This window comes from Chrysochloris asiatica, unplaced genomic scaffold, assembly GCF_000296735.1.
Source record: "Chrysochloris asiatica unplaced genomic scaffold, ChrAsi1.0 scaffold00034, whole genome shotgun sequence".
Classification (NCBI taxonomy): domain Eukaryota; kingdom Metazoa; phylum Chordata; class Mammalia; order Afrosoricida; family Chrysochloridae; genus Chrysochloris; species Chrysochloris asiatica.
The window spans coordinates 13,826,283-13,844,899 of record NW_006408552.1 but is presented as its reverse complement, the minus strand read 5'-3'; the positions used below and the strand labels follow the sequence as shown (position 1 = coordinate 13,844,899).

Genomic DNA, 18,617 nt, shown 5'->3' with positions numbered 1-18,617 from the left:
TTTCATGAGAAGCTAGCTAATATTAACACAAGTTACCTTGAGAACAGAGAGGACAATAGCCTCTAGGCCACTAAGAGCCCACATTGCTAAAGTTTCTAAAAATCCATGAGTAGCAACAGAGTCACCTGTGCATTAAAGACGCTCCAGGTCCTTAGCAAGTTAATGAAACTACTTGACTATATACACCTTAGGCTATACTGTCTCAAAACTTTGTCAAAAATGTTAGATGGCGTCGTCATTTAATTGTGCAAGTATAAGCGTTGAACTGGTGTATGCCTTGCTGTGTATAGTCTCAACAACACAAACTAAAATTATTTTTTAAATTTGTTTCAGGACTGGAGTACACATTTAAAATCTGGTACTAAATCTTCATGATAATAAAATCTAGGCCAACATAAATGTTCAAACCTTCTCAATTCTGCCCCGCTGACCTACAGAACCAATGTTCTGCTCTCAGGAGTACAGCAACATTTTAGTCCTACTTCTGACTACCTAGTTGCAAGGCCAAATTACATGGTCACAAAGCACAAACCATATTCTCCAATAAAACAGCATAGGTCAAATTTTGTGTACCAATGTATATAAATACATATTCACTTGTAATTTGAAATCGCCAATATTCTTCCACCTTTGATCTAAAAAAAAAATGACGGTTTCACGATTGATTCTACAATGTATGCATGTCTCCATGCATGTAAGTAACACATACACAGCCATTTCATTTTCTGAAAGACTAGGTTTTTAAATTTTAATTATATCCCACACACGTAGGGGGGCTTCAACAAATTCATGGAAAAATTCCATTCCATATAATATCTATCTATCTCCATATGAAAAGCACTGAACTGTGAACCACAAGGTCCACGGTTCAAGCCTGCCAGCCACTTCATGGGAGAAAGATAAGGTTTTCTGCTCCCACAGAGAGACCTCACAAACCCTATTCAGGGTCACTATGAGTTGGAACCAACTTGACCTTGACAGCTCTTAACATCTATCCAATTATTCTCTCTCTCTATTATCTAATTATCTATCTATCTGCTGTGTGCCATCAAGTCAGTTTTGATTCACAGAGACTATATGTAGGGTTTCTAAGAGTGGTTAGTGGATTTCAACTGCCAACCTTATAGCTTGCAGTCCAGTGCTCATCCTACAATGCCATACCCAGACCACATATATGCACATGTATGATTTTAAACAACCAAAATGCCAGGATCCAACAATGTTCTCAAGGTGTCTGCATTAGCTCTCCTGACCATGTAGTAACACCTCTAACATTCAGCAGCTTTTTAGGCAGAAGAATTACAGTGTCTTCTCCCTGTCACCCTGCATTCCCGAACAACCCTGCGGAGCACTGGACTCAAGAGTTGCAGCGTTTCTGTTATTCCTTTTGCAGACATTTTTTACTACAACTCAATTAGTTAGGATGATGTAAAAATACATTGCAAAAAATACACAAAGAACAAAAGGAAATTTCAAGCAGCCTATCAGAATTATTATAAACCAGAAGAAAAACTTTTAAATAAATTAAAAACTAAATACGAAAAGTAGAATTCATCCAACAAATGTGTTAAGCTCTGAGTACAAATTTTTCTTCAAGAGTCAAATTCATTTTATTTGGACAATTCCTGTCACTATGTATAGCATATACCCAATTGAAAATAATTAAAAACTATTTCCAGAAACCTACAAGCAAATATTTATCAGAGTCAGCATTACATCCAAACATGTGGGGAAAGAAAACACTGCAAAACGTTATCAATGATTTCAGAACAAATTCTGAGCTTCAGAGAAGCGTTAAAATGTGTTTATATTAACTGAACATTGTCTTCTATTTATTATTTTTATTTTGTTATTATGTCATCTGTTGCTTTGAAGTTTCAAAACATGTTTATGTGATAAACTATTTGACTAGAAATTGCAGTAAGTAAAAAAATATCCATGAATGAACAAATATGTTTGGTATATGATACATAAGGAACTCACTTTACCAGTCAGGTCGTTAAGACCAACTAATAAATACTAATATCAACTACTCCAGAATGGTACTTACGCCGCATCTCATTGATGACAAACATTGGTTTAATAACGTCCCCAGGATTGCTGAGTGCCTGGGTAATGTGTGCTTGCATTGTACACATCATACAAAATCCTTCTGCATGACCTGAAAGACAACAGATAATCCTCCAAATTAGCAGAGATACAACTACATACACATACATCAAATGTACATTAGATATGAGGACACGCCCCTACGTTGAAGCAACAATAACAGCAACCATTTCATTGACTTTATATTCATTCATTTAAATTGCCGCCTGGCCTAAGTGACAAATATGTATCAGCTCAGAGGGCACTGAGACTCAGAGGTAAAAATTTGCTCAGCGTTAAATAGCTATTAAGTGGAAAACTCAAAATTGGACTTACACCTTAATACTCTTCTGTAAGAACTTCATTACACTTCCATTTTGACTCACATACCAGGGCTTAGAAAAACTCTCTGTACAGATTTTGGCTTTCTTCCCTACAAACTGCGGTCTCAACTGCAGGTCTCTTTTTTATTAAACAACTTTTTAAAAATGTAGACCCCCCCATTCTTAGCTCCAGACTAAATGGTGTTACTGTCCTCTAGTGGACAGAGGCCAGCAATGCTACTACACACCTAAAACACACAGAACAGCCCTCAAATAAACATGTGCCTGGCCCCCAAGACCTGAAACTGAGAAACACTGCCTTATAGTAAGGCCTTATCAAGTTAAAAAAAAATAGACTTGAAAAAGTTCAAATTCTTTCCAGTGAACAATGCCTCAGAATGATGCTCAAAAATAGTTAAAAGAATAAAGAAAATAATAATAATTAAAAAAAAAAACAAGTCCAGCACCCATCAATATAAAGTTCATCATACCTGGCATCCAATTAGACCATCAGCCATGTGATGACTGATAACAAAGAGACAGTCAACAGAGACAGACCCAGAAATGACAAAGATAACCATTAAAGACAAAAATATTTAAGATGACACTATAAATATTCTCAGATGGTACAAGAAGTGAGAAAAGCAAGAGGAGGTTCAGGAAAGGCATGAAAGTGGACCAGAAACACCGGAAACTTCTATAGACAAAAAATATACTCTGAGATGAAAAATATGGGGGGTGGGGAGGCTAAAGGGAGAAGGGAAGGGGTTAACAAGAGATTAGACACCACTGAAGAAAAGATCAGAGAACATGAAGACATTAGAAACAATAAAAGATAGCTATAATGAAATACAGGGAGGGGGGTGGACTAAACTAAAAAATAAGCCTATTAGGCAGCTATGGGACAACTCCAAATTCTCCCTAATATACATGCAATTGGAGTCCAAAGGTGAGGGGACATAATAAATAGCTCAGGAAATGATTCCTATGGCTCCATAGGATAAGCACTGGACTGTGAACCATACGTTTGATGGCCCACCAGCCATTCCACAGAAGAAAAATGAGGCTTTCTGCTCCTGCGAAAAATTTGAAAGCCTCAGAAACCCTATATAAGTGTTGCTATGAGTTGGAACCAATTCGACAGCATTTAATGACAACAAGAAGGAATAGCACAGAGTTTTTCTTTAGTAATGAATCAGTTTTGCATCCTCACAGAGGTATTAACTACATAAATCTAAACACATGCTAAAATTAAAATTTTTTCATTTTACTGTATGTTAATTTTTTAAAAAGTAAAAGCTTTTACAATTATGAAAGTTGTCCAAATTTGAAGGAAAAGTAAATCCACATATTTAAGAACTTCAACAAACCACAAGCAAAAGAGAAACATAAAAGAAACTATGCAAAGATCCATTCAGTCCAATGGCTGAAAAACAGTGATCAAATGAAAACCTTACAGGCACCTACATACGATGAAAGAAAAGTAAAACTGACAACAAACTTTTCTTCAAAAACAATGCAAATCAGGAGACAACTGAGTAACATTTTTCAATTATTAAAAGGAAATTGCTGTCAACATAGAATTCCATAAAAGCATACAGCCCTATGAAATGTTTTTCATAAAAAGATGAGATTTCATTTCTGGGAAGATGGAGAAAAAGCTACTTTTCCCCATTCTCCTGCTACACACAACTAAAGCACTCAACATTACAAAGCAAACACAGGAAGACTGAAAGGTGGAGAGAGCAGGCAGGTAAGCTAAGGGCCTCAAGCACCCGTAAAGTGAGTGATATGGTGGTGAGGTGCTGGGTTTTCTCTGTGCCTCATACATTCTGGATTTAGAGTTGAAGAAGTCAGCACCCTGGAAATGCCATCAGGGATCAACACAATTCCCAGTGAAAGCCTGCCTTTCACAACAAAAGGGCCAGCAAAGCTTCAAGACCAGGAAGTAAGGGATAAGAGAACAGAAACAGAGCAGTTTCAGAAGATAACCAAACACCAGAGACAAAGCATGGCCCTGCTCACACACACATCACTATAAAGGTAGAGTGAGGAGTCCGGATTTCCACTCACTGGACTGTCAAGAGGTGCCCCAACACACCCACAGGAAAAGTTACAGTGATTAGGAGTTGGGACATTCATCCTTACTGGGCAGTCACAATTCCACCACCACCCCAGTTCCCTGGTGTCTGTGAAGATGGGACCCTTCACTCCCTAGTGGTAGTGCAGGGGCATTCCTCCTTCCAGCTCCCAATGGCAAGTGTCACAGTCAGGACTTACAGCCTGTGGGAATGAGGCCATAACTGCAGAGTCTGTGGGGAGCACATGGGGAACAGGAACTTCTATCCCCACCCAGAATTAACAAAGAGGCCCTTTGCCAAGTCAGGATCAAGGGAGACTGAGTGGGGAACCTGGACTTCTATCTCCACCTCACAGTGATGAGATGGGCACATTTATTTCTTCTACAGTGGTGTCTGTCAGAGAAATCCAGATTACATAGAGCTTAAAGAAGCTCCACTGTCTCATAATATAATACAAAAATGTCTAGGTTTTAATAAAAAAAAAATCACTCCCCATACCAAGAACCAGGAAAATCTCAAGCTAAATGAAAAAAGAATATGAATAGATACCAATGCAGAAATAACAGATGCTACAAATAACAGATACTACATTTGTCTAGCAAAGACTAAAAGCAGCCACAAACACAAAGCACTCAAACACACTCAAAACAAATGGGGGAGGTGGGGACCTAAAAACAGAGAAAAGGTCTCAGCAAAAAAATAAAAGCTATAAAGAAGAAATCAAATGAAAATTTTATGAATAAAAATACAATAATTAAAATAAAGAAATGGAGAGACTATACAACACAAATCAGTAAACATGAAGACGGGCAATAGAAATTACCCAGTCTGAAGAAAACAGAGATAAAATAGCCTGGGGGGAGGGGGGCTTAGGGACCCTGTGGGACTAACAGAAGATACAAACATGTCACTGATTCTCAGAAGGAAAGTCGGAAGGAAAGGAAAAACAGAGGGGGCTGATAAAGCACTATAAGAAACAAAGGCTCAAAAGTCCCAATTTTAGCAAATGACTATAAACCTCACAGTCAAGAAGCTGAGCAAATCCCAAACAATAAACCCAAAGCAATTTATGCCAAATTTATGTTCACAACTAAATTTGTCTGAACACTAAAGACATAAAAATATCTTGAAAGCAGTGAGAAAAACACCACTTTACCTACAGGAGAAAACCAATTCAAATGACAGCAGATTTCACATCAAAAGCCAGGAGGCCAGAGGAAGTGGCACAATAGTTTCCAAGTGCAGAAAGGAAAGAACTGTCAACCCAGACTCCTACAGCCAACGAATACATCCCTCAGGATAGAAGGTGCAATCAAGATATTCTCAGGTGAAGTACAACTAAGAGAAGTTGTCCCCAGCAGGCTTACCCTAGACAATGACTAAACAAATAGGAAATGGTAAAAGAAGGGTCTCTGGATTATTGGCAAGGATGAAAACATATGCTAATCCAAAACATGCCTAAATATAATAGACTTTCCTTTCCTCTTGACAACTGAAACAAAATGGTAACAGTGTCTAATGAGGGTCTAAATATATGTAGAGAAAGTATAACAATTATAAAGAAGAAAGTGTAAAGGAACATCAAGAAAGGCAAGATTTCTCCACTTTACTCCAGCTGTTTAAGGACACCACCAGCAGACTGTGGTAAGAACCACTACTGAAGAAGCTATACACACAGATACATGCAAAAACGCTATCAATTACTATAAATCAAATTCTAAAAACTATTGAACTCTGGTAGAGTAGTGGTTACAAATCGGGCTCTTAACCTTATGGTCAGCAGTTCGAAACTACCAGCTGTTCCGCAGGAGAAAGATGAGGCGTTCTGCTCCCATAAAGATTTACAGCCTCGGAAACCCTGTACAGGGTCGCTATGGGTCAGAACAGTCTCCACGGCACATAACAACAACAAAAATCCACAGGGAATAAGAAAACAGAGAAATAAAAATTTAAAAAAAACCCCACAGAATAAACAAAACTAAATATAAAATGGCAAATTTAAGTCCTGACACATCAATTGTTGTTCCTGTCAAGTGCTGCTGAGTCAGTTCTGACTCATTACAACCCTGTATAGGGGGTTTCCATGGAGTGACTTGTAAGTTTGAACCTCTGACCTGTGATTCAAACAGAGCTTATGATCTAGTGCTTTATCCCACAGCGTCATACCAGGACTCCTGACATAGCAATGTTGTTGTTGTTGTTATGTGCCGTCGAGTCGGTTCCGACTCATAGCGACTCTGTACAGGGTTTCCGAGGGTGTAAATCTTTACAGGAGCAGAAAGCCTCATCTTTCTCCCGCGGAGCGGCTGGTAGTTTCGAACCGCTGACCTTAAGGTTCGCAGCCCAATTCGTAACCACTACGCTACCAGAGCTCCATAGACATAGCAATAGTCACCTTAAATGTAAGTGTTCTTAAAAACACCAATTAAAAGACACAGATTTTCAAAGTAGATTAAAGACATGACCCAAGTATGTTGTTGTTGTTGTTATGTGCTGTGGAGTCAGTTCCGACTCATAGCGACTCTGTACAGGGTTTCCGAGGCTGTAAATCTTTACGGGAGCAGAAAACCTCATCTTTCTCCCATGGAACAGCTGAGAGATTCGAACTGCTGACCTTGTGGTTCACAGCTCGATTCGTAACCACTATACTACCAGAGCTCCTTGACCAAGTATAAGCATCTATAAGAAACACACATAAGATTTAATATAGGCAGGCTGAAATTAAAGGATGGAAAAAGATACATTATACAAACAGTCAAAAGAAAAGAGGAGGGGTTATATTAATATCAGACAAAGTAGACTTCACAGCAAAGAAAGTTACTAGAGAGAGGGACATCATATAACAATGATAAAGGGTCACTCCATCAAGAAGCTTAACAATCCTAAAAAAGGAAAATAATCACACACATACACAAAACATAATAATCATAAATGTATCTGTATCAACAAAGTTGTAAAATGTTATCAAACACTGATACAATGGAAAGAGTAGACAAATTTACAATACAACTGGAGACTCAACAACCTTCTCTCCACAACTGATTTAACAATCTGACAGATAATCAGGAAAGCTACAAAACTCAACAAATAACATCAACCAGCAGAATCCAATCAACACTTACACAACCCAACAAAAGCATAAACAGACTCATTTCAAATGCTCACAGAACACATTACCAAGATAGACCATATTCTGGACCATAAAACACCCGTGAAAAATAAAAGAATTAAAATGATAAAGAATGTGTTCTCTGTATTTTCTTTTCCTGGTTTATTGCACTGGCCAGAACTTCTAACACTGTGTTGAAGTTTAGGGGAAAACACTGTCTTTCACCATTAAAAATGACATTTCAAAACCAAAACCACTGCCATCAAGTCAATTATGACTGATAGCGACCTTGGATAATGTTTCCAAGACTATAATAAATCTTTATGGGAACAGAAAGCCTCATCTTTCTCCCTAGGAGTGATTAGTGGGTTCAAACTGCTGACCTTGTCATTAGTAGCCCAGTGCTTATACTACAGTATGACCAGGACTCCTCAATTACAACATTAGGTGCAAATTTTTTTGGTAGGTGCTCTTAAGTTAATGAAGTTAGCCTCTATTACTATATCTCTGAGTTTCTATTATAAGTATTGAATTGTCAAATGGTTTTTCTGCATCAAATTGCTATGATCATTGTTATTTTTCTTTATTCTATTAATATGGTGGACAACATTGGGTAATTTTTCCAATATTGAACTAGCTTTGTATCTCTGGAATAAACTTCACTTGGTCATGATGTATAAATCTTTTTATGAATTACTGAATTATATTTACTAATGGAAGGCTATTTATATCTAAATGCAGGAAACTTATAGTCTTTGATTTTCTGCCGTCTTTGTCTGGCTTTGGTATCATGGTAATACTGTGGCTGTTGGTAAGTGCCATTGAGCTGGTGCAACTCACAGCAACCCTGTATAAGGAGGGTTTCCAAGGAGCAGCTTGTGGGTTTGAACCACTGATCTCACAGTTAGCAGTCCAGTGCTTATCCAACAGCACCACACCAAGACTATAAAGTAATAGTAGCTTCATAAAATGAACTGGGATGTGCTAACTACTTTTTTTAGAGTCCTGGTATGGTGCTATAGAATAAGCACTGGACTGCTAGCCATAAGATCAGCAGTTCAAACCCACCAACCTCTCCTTAGAAGCCCTATACAGGGTGGCTACAAGTCAGAACTGACTTAACAACATTAACAACAACTTCTCCGTTTTTGGAAGTCTTGGTGTGGTGCTGTGGGTTAATGTGCTGCACTGCAAAGTGGCTTTGAATCACAAGGTCAGCGGTTCAAGCTCACCAGCTGCTCCTCAGAAATCAGGGTTGCTATGGATCGGAACTGACTCAACGGCACTTAACAACCACATGGTACAATAGGATAAGCACTAGACTGCTAACCACAAGTTCAGTGGTTTGAGCCTGCCATTTACACTGAGGAAAAAGACAAGGCTTTCTGAAAGCTTCTTAAAGATTTATAGCCTTGGAAACTTTATACAGGGTAGCTATGAGTTGTAACTGACTCAACAGCACTGAACAAGAAGAAACTCTTTTTTTATTTCCTGGAAGAGATTGTAAAGAATAATAATTACTCTTTAATGGTGTGGCGCTGCAGGTTAAGGCACTGGACTGTAAGATCAGTTTGAACTGTAAGGTCAGTGGTACAAGCTCACAAGCCGCTCCTTGGAAACCCTATACAGAGTTGCTAAGAGTTGGAATGGTATTTAACAAAACAACAACTCTTTAAATAATGTAGATGATTTTTTCCAGTTTGGGTCTGAAGTTTTGTTGTTGTTGTTGTTAAGTGCCACTGAGTTGGTTCCGACTCATATCAACCATGTATGGAGTGTTTCCAGGGAATAGCTGGTGGGTTTGAACTGCCAAGCTTATGGCTTGCAGTACAGTGCTGATCCAGCTTTTAAATTATAATAAACTAAATTTCCTTGATGTTCTTGTTGTTAAGTGTCATTGAGTCGGTTCCAACTTATTAGTGACCCTGTGTAGGGTTTCTGAGGAGTACCTGGTGGACTTGAGATGCCAACTAGAAATTAGCAATCTAGTACTTATCCTACAGCACCACACCAAGTCTCCAAATCCACTGCCATCAAGTCGATTCCAACTCATAGCAAGCCTAAAGGACTTCCAGGCTGTCATCTTTACAGAAGCAAACTCTCCCACTGTGCCACCAGGATCCACTTCGTAAGCTAACCTCGCACCTAAAGAAGCCAGAAAAGAAAGAACAAAATAAAGCCACAGAAAGCAAAAAGAAGGAGTAAAGAGGATAAATCAATAACACTGAAGAGAGAAAACTCAGTGAAATTAAAAGCTTGTTAGTTGTTTGAAAGATCAATGAAATTGACAAATTTCTAACAAGACTACCAAGAAAAAGAAAAAACACAAATCTCCACTATGTAAAATTAAACACAGTATTCACCACAGTCTCTACAGATATGAAAAGGATGGCAAGAGAATTCTGGTGTAGCACCGTAGGATAAGCACTGGACTGCTAACTGCAAGGTTGGCATTTCAAACTCCCAGCTGCTCCTTGGACACCCTACACAGGTTCACTATGGGTCAGAACCAACTTGGTAGAACACAACAACAACAATAATGAATAACACATAAATTTGACAACTTAGGCCCATTTCTTCTAAGCTGTCAAATTTTTTTGTGTAGTTATTCACAGATCACATGATTGTCTTTGTATAAAATCTTAAGAAATATTAAAAAAGAAAAAAAAAATTCTTTTCAGAGTAAATAAGTTAAACAAAGTTACACAGTACCAGGTTAATATACAAAAAACTCACTGTATTCTTATATTCTAGCAATGAACAATCAGAAATTAATATTTTTAAAATATATTTATAAAAATACCAGAAACATGAAATATTTAGGGATATATCTGATAAAAGATGTATAAGACATGTACTTTGAAAGCGATTGTAACACTGTTGAGAAAAATGAAAGATGATCTAAGTAAATGCAGAGATAGACCTTCTTTGTGAGTTTAGAAGACAGTACAACAACACAATCCAAATCTAAATTCCTAGAACTTTTCCATAGAAACTGATTCTAAAATTCACTTGGAAACACAACAAGAGTGAGTAAAACAACTTAGGAAAAAAAAAACAAAGTTGGAAATTTACCCAATTTTAAAACTTGTTAGTAATCAACACATTGTGGTATGGTATCAAGACAGACAGATCAACAGACTAGAAGATCCACCAGAATTAGATCTTATATACAGGAGTCCGGATGTGGCACTACAGGAAAAGCAATGAGCTGTTAACCACAAAGTTGGCAGTTCAAACCCACCTGCTGCTCCTTGGAAACCCTTAACAGGGTTGCTATGACTTAACGGTGCCACCAACAACATATATATGAGCAGTTGAGTTTTCACAGAGGCACAAAGGTCCAACACAATTCAATACAGAGAAGACTTTTCAACAAATGACTATTTAATTTCCAATATAAGTACATTATCAATATGCAAAAACTGAACTCAGACCTATTCTTCACCACAAACAAAAACTGTGGGCCCTGAACCTCAATGTAAAGCAGAAGAAGTAAAAATTCTAGAATACAGGAGAAATCTGTGTGACCTTTGAAACTGAAAATTTCGTAAGTTGATGAAAAGAAAATGTCACAACTTGGAATTTCTCCAAACCAAGAGTGTGAACTCTTAAAAAGGCACAGTAAGGACAGTAAGCAACAAGCCACAGACTAAGAAAATATTTGCATATCACAAAAGACTTTTAATCAGAATAAAGAACTCTCAAAACTCAGCAATTTTAAAATGAGCACGTAAATAAACCTATGTAATAAAATGGCAATACAAATTAAAACAACAGTAAGATACTGCTACACTATGTACCTATTGTTGCCGTTTGGTTCTGACTCAAAGCAACCCAGGATAGGGTTTTCAAGGCTATAAATCTTCACAGAAGCAGAAAGCTCCAGCTTTATCCTGCAATATACCTATTGTTGTTGTTGTTTAGTGCTGTCAAGTCAGTTCCGACCCATAGTGACCCTGCATAGGGTTTCCGAGGAGCAGCTGGTGAGCTTGAACCACCAACCTTGCAGTTCAAATGACTTTGCGGTCTGGCGCATTAACCCATAGCACCACACCAGGATGGCTATAATTTGAAAAGATAGACCATACCGAGACGTGAAGCAGTGGAAACTTTCATTCATTACTGGTGTGAAAGTAAAACGCTTCGATCCCTTTGGAAACCAGTTCGGAAGTTGCTTAAAAAGTTAAGCATATACATACCATGGGGCCAAGCCCATCCATTCCTACATATCTATCCAAGAGAAATGAAGACATATGTCCTTCCAAACACTTGTTTACAACTCGAGTGTCTATTACCAGGTGAATGGTGAATGGAGAAACACACTGTGGTATACCCAGGCAATGGAATACACTCAGCAAAAAAGAAAAAAAAACACCTAATGACACATGCAAAACATGTTGAGTGAAAGATACCAGAAAACCAAAGAACATACTCTGTATGGTTCCACATTCTAAAAAATGCAAGCCACTTTCAAGTGACAGAAAGTAATTGGTGGTTGCCTGTCAATGAGGGAATGTCTGGCACAGAGAGTGGGAAGGCATGACTTCAAAGGGGCATAAGGAAACTTTTCTGGGGAATGGAAACACTCATGATCTTAATCATGGTGATAGTTTCAAGGATGGATTGTTGTTATTGTTAAGTGCCGTCAAGTCAATGCCAATCTATAGCGACACTGTAACAGGGTTTCTGAGGAGCGGCTGGTGAGCATGAACTACCAACACTGTAGTTCAAACCAACTTTGCAGTCCTGGGCATTAACCACATCAGGACTCCTCAAAGATGGATAAATATGTCAAAATGTATCAAACTATATTTCAAATATATGCAGTTGTTTTGGTATGTCAATCATCTCAATAAAGCTGGGAAAAGAGAGCGTGAAATAAAAACTACCAATAGCATCAAAGATAGGCACCTAATTCTGGACACCGGCAGCTTCTGACTTTTCTGTCTTGGTCCTCTCTCGCTGTCCCAGGCACCAGAGCTGGGTGTTCATCCACACCCTACTTTCATTAAGCGAAAAAGTGAAAGGAACGCTGTCTGTGGGGAAGAATTATGGACTTAAGAAGAAATCGGGGAGCAAACAGAATGTTCACTCTGCAATTTAAACCCTCTTGGCATAAGAAACACCTCTCAGTGCTGAGATTACAAGTGATTTTCCTTTCATTAAAATTGTTTGCACTTTCTGAAGTCTTTATAAGCACTGCTTTGCTCATTGGAGGAAAAATAACACCCAACAACAACAAAAAGTTTGAAAAGAATCAGTTTAAATTCATCATAAATAAAGAACTTTTCAAAAAGATACCAAGGGTTTTTGTTTTTTCCCCCACTCTACCAATTCATGAACACCACCAGAATACACATACACATCTCAGCACTAATTTAGATCGAGAGACAAGGAGATTTCATTTGGAAAGGTGAAAAAGATTTACAATATAGAAAGAAGGTTAAAACCTCAAAACACTGCATGTTCCAAATTCTGAATTCCATGAGTCAACCACTAAGTTGGCTTTCGCCTCATTAGAGACATTATGATCTGTTGCAACTGATGTCCTGCCTTTTACATTAAAAAGAGTGACTTCTCACACACTCAGTTATGAAAGAAAGTCTTGCCCAGGTTTCCAGGAGGATGGAAACAGCAGTGGAGGAGATCCTCTCCTCTGGCGTTTATAGGCCTGTAAATGAATGAAGCCTTACATACAGGATCAATGCTAAGAGTGCCAGGGGTTCTTGGCCCTGCTCTGTCCAATCTGTTGGGGTCAGACATCTGTATCATAGGTTTTAGCACATGCAGAAAACCAGCAGCAATTCAGAAATCTCAAATGATTATCAAGTGTTTCTTTTTAACTCACTTCACACATCAAATTGGGCACAAAATGCTTCATACGCTACTTGGACACAAATTCTAAGAGTTCCTCTTTGTTACTACAAGAATACAAACCACCTCCAAAGTGATCATAGGATTCTTGGCTCAATTCTTCCTTTGCATTTAGAGAAAAAAGTGAAAGTTGGTTAGCATACCACACAACTACACACTTAGAACAGCGCGGCTACTTACATGTCTTGGAGTGTTCATGAGACAGCATGTAATTGGCGAGAGGCGGCGTGTAAGTTAAACACTGCAATGCTGCGTTGGCAAAACAGGTATTGCCCAGATTCTGGAGCCCAGCTCCAACTCTATGAGTCTGTTGCCACTTCAGACAAATCTTCTCAGATGGGAAGAGAACTTTCTGTGGGGGAGCAATGCCATCACCTAGGACTAGAAAACCAAACAAACATGAACCTAAGTAATTAAAAACAAAACTTGGCAAGCTCCTAAGCTACATACATAAACAGCAACACGTAAACCCGAATCTGATCAAGAATCTAAATCTCATTACCAGCTTACCGGAAATATGAGGGGGCTTCACAAAATTGGTGGGCAAACTGGAGTCGGAAGACAATGGAATTCTTCTACCAACTTTTGAAGCCCCCATCGTACATGGGAAAAAAGGAAAATGTAAATAAGAGAATATGGGAAACACTACATGATATTCTTTCTTTCATCAATAAACTGCAAGAACAAAAAATGATGGGGGTTCAGTGACTAACAGCAATTGAAGACAAATCCACCTACTAAGAAGTGTAGAACCTGTGTGGCCTTTGACTTGAACCAACTGTCAAAACAATTCTGACAACACTGACCAGATTCTTATATGAAGACACTTTTAAAAAGCAAACTTTTTTTCCCAGCTATACATACTAAATTATTTAAAGGTGACATATGAAGTCTTGGATTTGCTTTAAAATACCTGGGGGTGGGGTGATAAATGGGTGAAAGTACAGATGAAACAAGACTGGCCATGAATGGATGCATGTCAGAGTTTGCTGCTGGGTACATGAGAATTCACAACAGTTAGTACCTCTCCTTGTATGTCTAAGAGCCCTCATGGCACTGTCAATTAAGGCTGTACTGCTAACTGCAAGGTTCAAACCCACCAGTCACTCCGAGGGAGAAAGATGAAGCTATCTGTTCCTATAAAGACTTAAGAGTCTCAGAAACCCTTTGGAATAGCTCTACTCTGCCCCACTGGCTTGTTTTGAGTTGGAATCAACTCCGTAGCATTGGGTTTTGTTTTTTTCTTTTATATTTATTTAAATTTCTCATTGTAAAAAGTTAAAAAACACAACACACACTGTCATTATAAACTACAGGATAAGTCACTTCCCTGTAACAGTTGCTACAGATGCCCATGTTCAGTACCCTCACCCTCACCGTTATTCTTGCCCCAGCTCACTTGTTGATCCCTTATTAACCAGACAGTCTCAATGCTAAGAGAACTAATTAACACTATATCGTCACCCTCATGCTACCAGTAAGGAAACAGGATTTGAACTCACGATGCGAGGCAACACAGGCCATATTTTATAAGTATGCTATCCTCACCTTTATAAGGTTTTTCTCTCTTTTTATGAATTATAAAGTTTCCTAATGACTAAGCATGGTACTAGGGGTCCTGGTGTGGCACTGCAATATAATGTACTGGATCGCAAGGTCCATTTGAACCAGAACAACGGTTCAAACTTACCAGCCGCTCCTCGGAAACTGTTTTCAAGGTCACTAAGGAGCTCTGGTAGCGTAGTGGTTATGAATCGGGCTGCGAACCTCAAGGTCAGCAGTTCGAAACTACCAGCTGTTGTTCCACAGGAGAAAGATGAGTCTTTCTGCTCCCGTAAAGATTTACAATCTCGGATACCCTGTACAGGGTCGCTATGAGTCAGAAACGACTCCACGGCACATAATAAGGAGCTCTGGTAGCATAGTGGTCACAAGTTGAGCTGCTAACTTCAAGGTCAGGCATTCCACAGAAGAAAGATGAGGCTTTCTGCTCCTGTAAAGATTTACAGTCTTGGAAACCCTACAGGGTCGCTATGAGTCAGAACTGACTTGACAGCACTTAACAAGAAGCAGGTTACTAAAACTCCAGTGCTGCTTACGGAGCTACTTCCTACAGGACTAACTTTTCACAAGCTTGCCAGGTCCCTGGAGCTACTACACAGTAAAGACTCACAGCCCCTCGTTTTCTATCTAACAGAGGTGCTCATGAGACTCTAAGGATCCAAAAGTAGGTGGCGGCACAGTGGGGAGTGGAAAGCAGTATCAGATAGTGAGAAACAGATCCAAAGCTAGAAAGGGAGAGAAGCGGGCAGATGTGAGCAAAGTCCCAAAGGAGAGAGGGAGGAGCCCAAGCAACAGGAGGCTGGTGTTTGCTGAGAAAGATGCCCTGGGGGAAATTCCTGGTGGTGAAGGAGCCAAAGGGCTTTAAACCTCTATGTGTACCATTCAATTAAGTTGTTTGTGTTTGATGATATAAATTCTTCCCTCCACTTAATCTCCAAATCACAACATCACACTTAGTACAGGTGGTGGTGGTGTGCACAGGGTTTCCGAGGCTGTCAATCTTCGGGGAAGCAGAAAGTCTCAACTTTCTCCCATGGAACTGCTGGTAGTTTCCAACTACTGTCCTTGAGGTTAGCAGCCTGTAACCACTACACTACCAGAGCCCTTTAAAACAATGTTGTTGTTAAGTGCCATTAAGTGCAGACTCAAAGTGACCCTGCACAGGGTTTTCAAGGAACAGCTGGTGGGTTTGAACTGCCAACCTTGGAGTTCTCAGTCCAGTGCTAATCCTATAGTGCCACACCAGGAGGCCCATTAAATAATGTGTTTGAATTGTTCTAAGCCAAACAACTTTCCTAACTCACTGCCATCAAGTGGATTCTGACTCAAAGGGATGCTTTATAGGGTTTCCAAGACTGTAAATCTTGACAGACGCAGACCACCTCGTCTTTCTCCTGCAGACTGCCAACTTTGCAATTCATAGTCTAACCCTAACCCACAGCACCATCGAGGCTCCTTAAACACTTTACTTGTTGCTTCTGTTGTTAGTGGTGTCAAGTCCATTCAGACTGATAGTGACCCTATATAGTGTTTCCAAGGAGTGGCTGGTGGGTTTAAACTACCCACCTTGCAGTTCAATTTGACCCTCTGGAGCAGTGCTTACCCTACAGTGCCACACCAGGACTCCTAATAGAAGTGAATTCTCTTATATGTGCCTTTGCTGTTTCAAAAAGATTCCAAATCCAAAATTTTAAGCATAAACTAAAAAGGCCAATGCTTTATTTATATGAGTTAAGTTTTAAAAAGAGAGCTATAAAAAAGTTCATGAGAAAATTCCATTCTATTTTTAACTCTATTAAAAAGAAGCCCCTTGTATTGTTTGAATGCTCATTACAGCATTTACTCCTCACTTACCAACGATCTTTTGCATTTATGACCAATTTACCAATTATCTTTTGCATTTATGATCAATATAAAAAAAATTCTCAGGTTGTACTTCCAATGGTCTTGGTCCACTCAAGGCTGAGGTCAGGCCCAGAGCACCCTCCAAGGGCCACAAAGAATGATGTATCGGAGGCCCCAGAAATGAATGACCACATGAGAGATGACAATCAAACAGTGTGGGCACCTTCTCCCATTTGCCCAAGAAATCAAGTGGTGACAAAGAATGAGTGGGCAGATGGAGGCCAGGCAAGGGCCTAGAGGTGCCAGGAGGAAGTTGGTGGGAAGAGATGGGAAGGAGGGAGGGAGAAGGGGGTCCATACCCTGGGTAGACAGTGGGAAGCAGCTTGCAGAGGACAACACCTGACCACCACCCCTAGCACCCCCAGGCCCCCCAGGCTCCACAGCAGTGGGAAAGGAGTGGTAGGGAAGTTGTGCCTATTGTACCATGTGCATCCTGAGACCCACAGGGGTTACCTAACAGGCAGTGAGCTACCAGGTGGGGAGGTGTGGCTAAAACAGGATAGCTCCTCACTCTCCCATACACAGATTTCATACGATGACCTGATCCTTGGATAAGTCGTTAAGTGAGGAGCATAAAAATGCAATATATTATCTGCTTGCTTTCAAAGAGAAAATTTTACTACAGATGACTTTAACTGGCCAAAAAAAAAAAAAAAAAAGTTGGATTGAGCCATTTGCCAAAACATCTTTAAATGCTTAAGACAGACATTTAGGGAACCATAATAATTACAAGGTAACTGACAAGTTATCAACATGCTTACTCATCTCAATTCTTACCAAGAAAAAACTGACCCTTCAAAAACTCAAGAAGAGACTCACAGCAAACATCTTAGTAACTAATAATGTACCTCCCTCTGGTGATACACACGTTAACCTGTGCAAGCAGCTGAGGAAAATGAAGCCTGTCAAATAATGTAACTCTGCTGGTCACTTAATTGGCAATATATTTTGCAAATTAAGCCCCCCTTTATAACTATCAGCCCACAGACAGCATTCATCCAGGTGTTTCTGGACACAACTCTCTTGTTAAAATAGTACCTTGATCCTTTTGTGGTGATGGCTTTGATTTATCAGGTACAGATGAACTCGAATAAACGACAGCACCAGGTACTGGTCCTAAAGAAAGCGTGTGATTTGAGACATCATTTAATGAAGACACAGCACCCCAGCTGGCAGAGCTGGCATCCATGTCTCCAGGTGAGACGGCTTCAGAACTGCCAGGCTGATTCTGATCCGTTGATTGGTCTGAAGAGTCAGAAGCTTTGTCAACTATGGTCATTGTTCAACTCTGCAAAAGATGAAAGGCAGACAATGGTTTTATAAGATGAGATAAGTAACTATCTGTTATACTATGAGGTCCAGGAAAATTATTGGAGCCATTCCTAATCATTTTCAAACACATCACTGAAATAAAAAAGCAATCACATTTTCTAACAGTTTTGCAATGATATCTTTGGGACATTTAGCATGATGCTAACCTGAACCTGTCAGCAACTTTCATTTTAAAAATTTCAATGAAGTACTTGATTAAAAGAGATCCTCGTTTTTGTTTCTCTTCCACTTACCCTAAAAGTACGATATTTCAGATTTCCAATTCCATATGTTTACCAAAAGACACTACTTTGTTCTCTCTCTCTCTCATACTCAATCAGAACACTAAATGCATTAAAG

The 18,617-nt window shown here is 39.3% G+C and overlaps 1 protein-coding gene across 1 annotated transcript in view; it reads right to left on the bottom strand.

Annotated features, from left to right (window-relative positions):
- The window catches only part of USP42 (ubiquitin specific peptidase 42), a 49,156-nt gene extending 30,919 nt beyond the window's left edge, over window positions 1–18,237 (bottom strand). Inside the window, exons 1-3 of the mRNA XM_006859859.1 lie at window positions 17,985–18,237; window positions 13,659–13,859; window positions 2,051–2,161 (exon numbers count right to left, since the gene is read on the bottom strand). Coding sequence (XP_006859921.1) covers window positions 2,051–2,161; window positions 13,659–13,859; window positions 17,985–18,225 — 553 coding nt within the window. The 5' untranslated portion in view covers window positions 18,226–18,237. The remainder of the gene's footprint in view (window positions 1–2,050; window positions 2,162–13,658; window positions 13,860–17,984) is intronic.
- Between the last annotated feature and the right edge of the window lie 380 nt (window positions 18,238–18,617).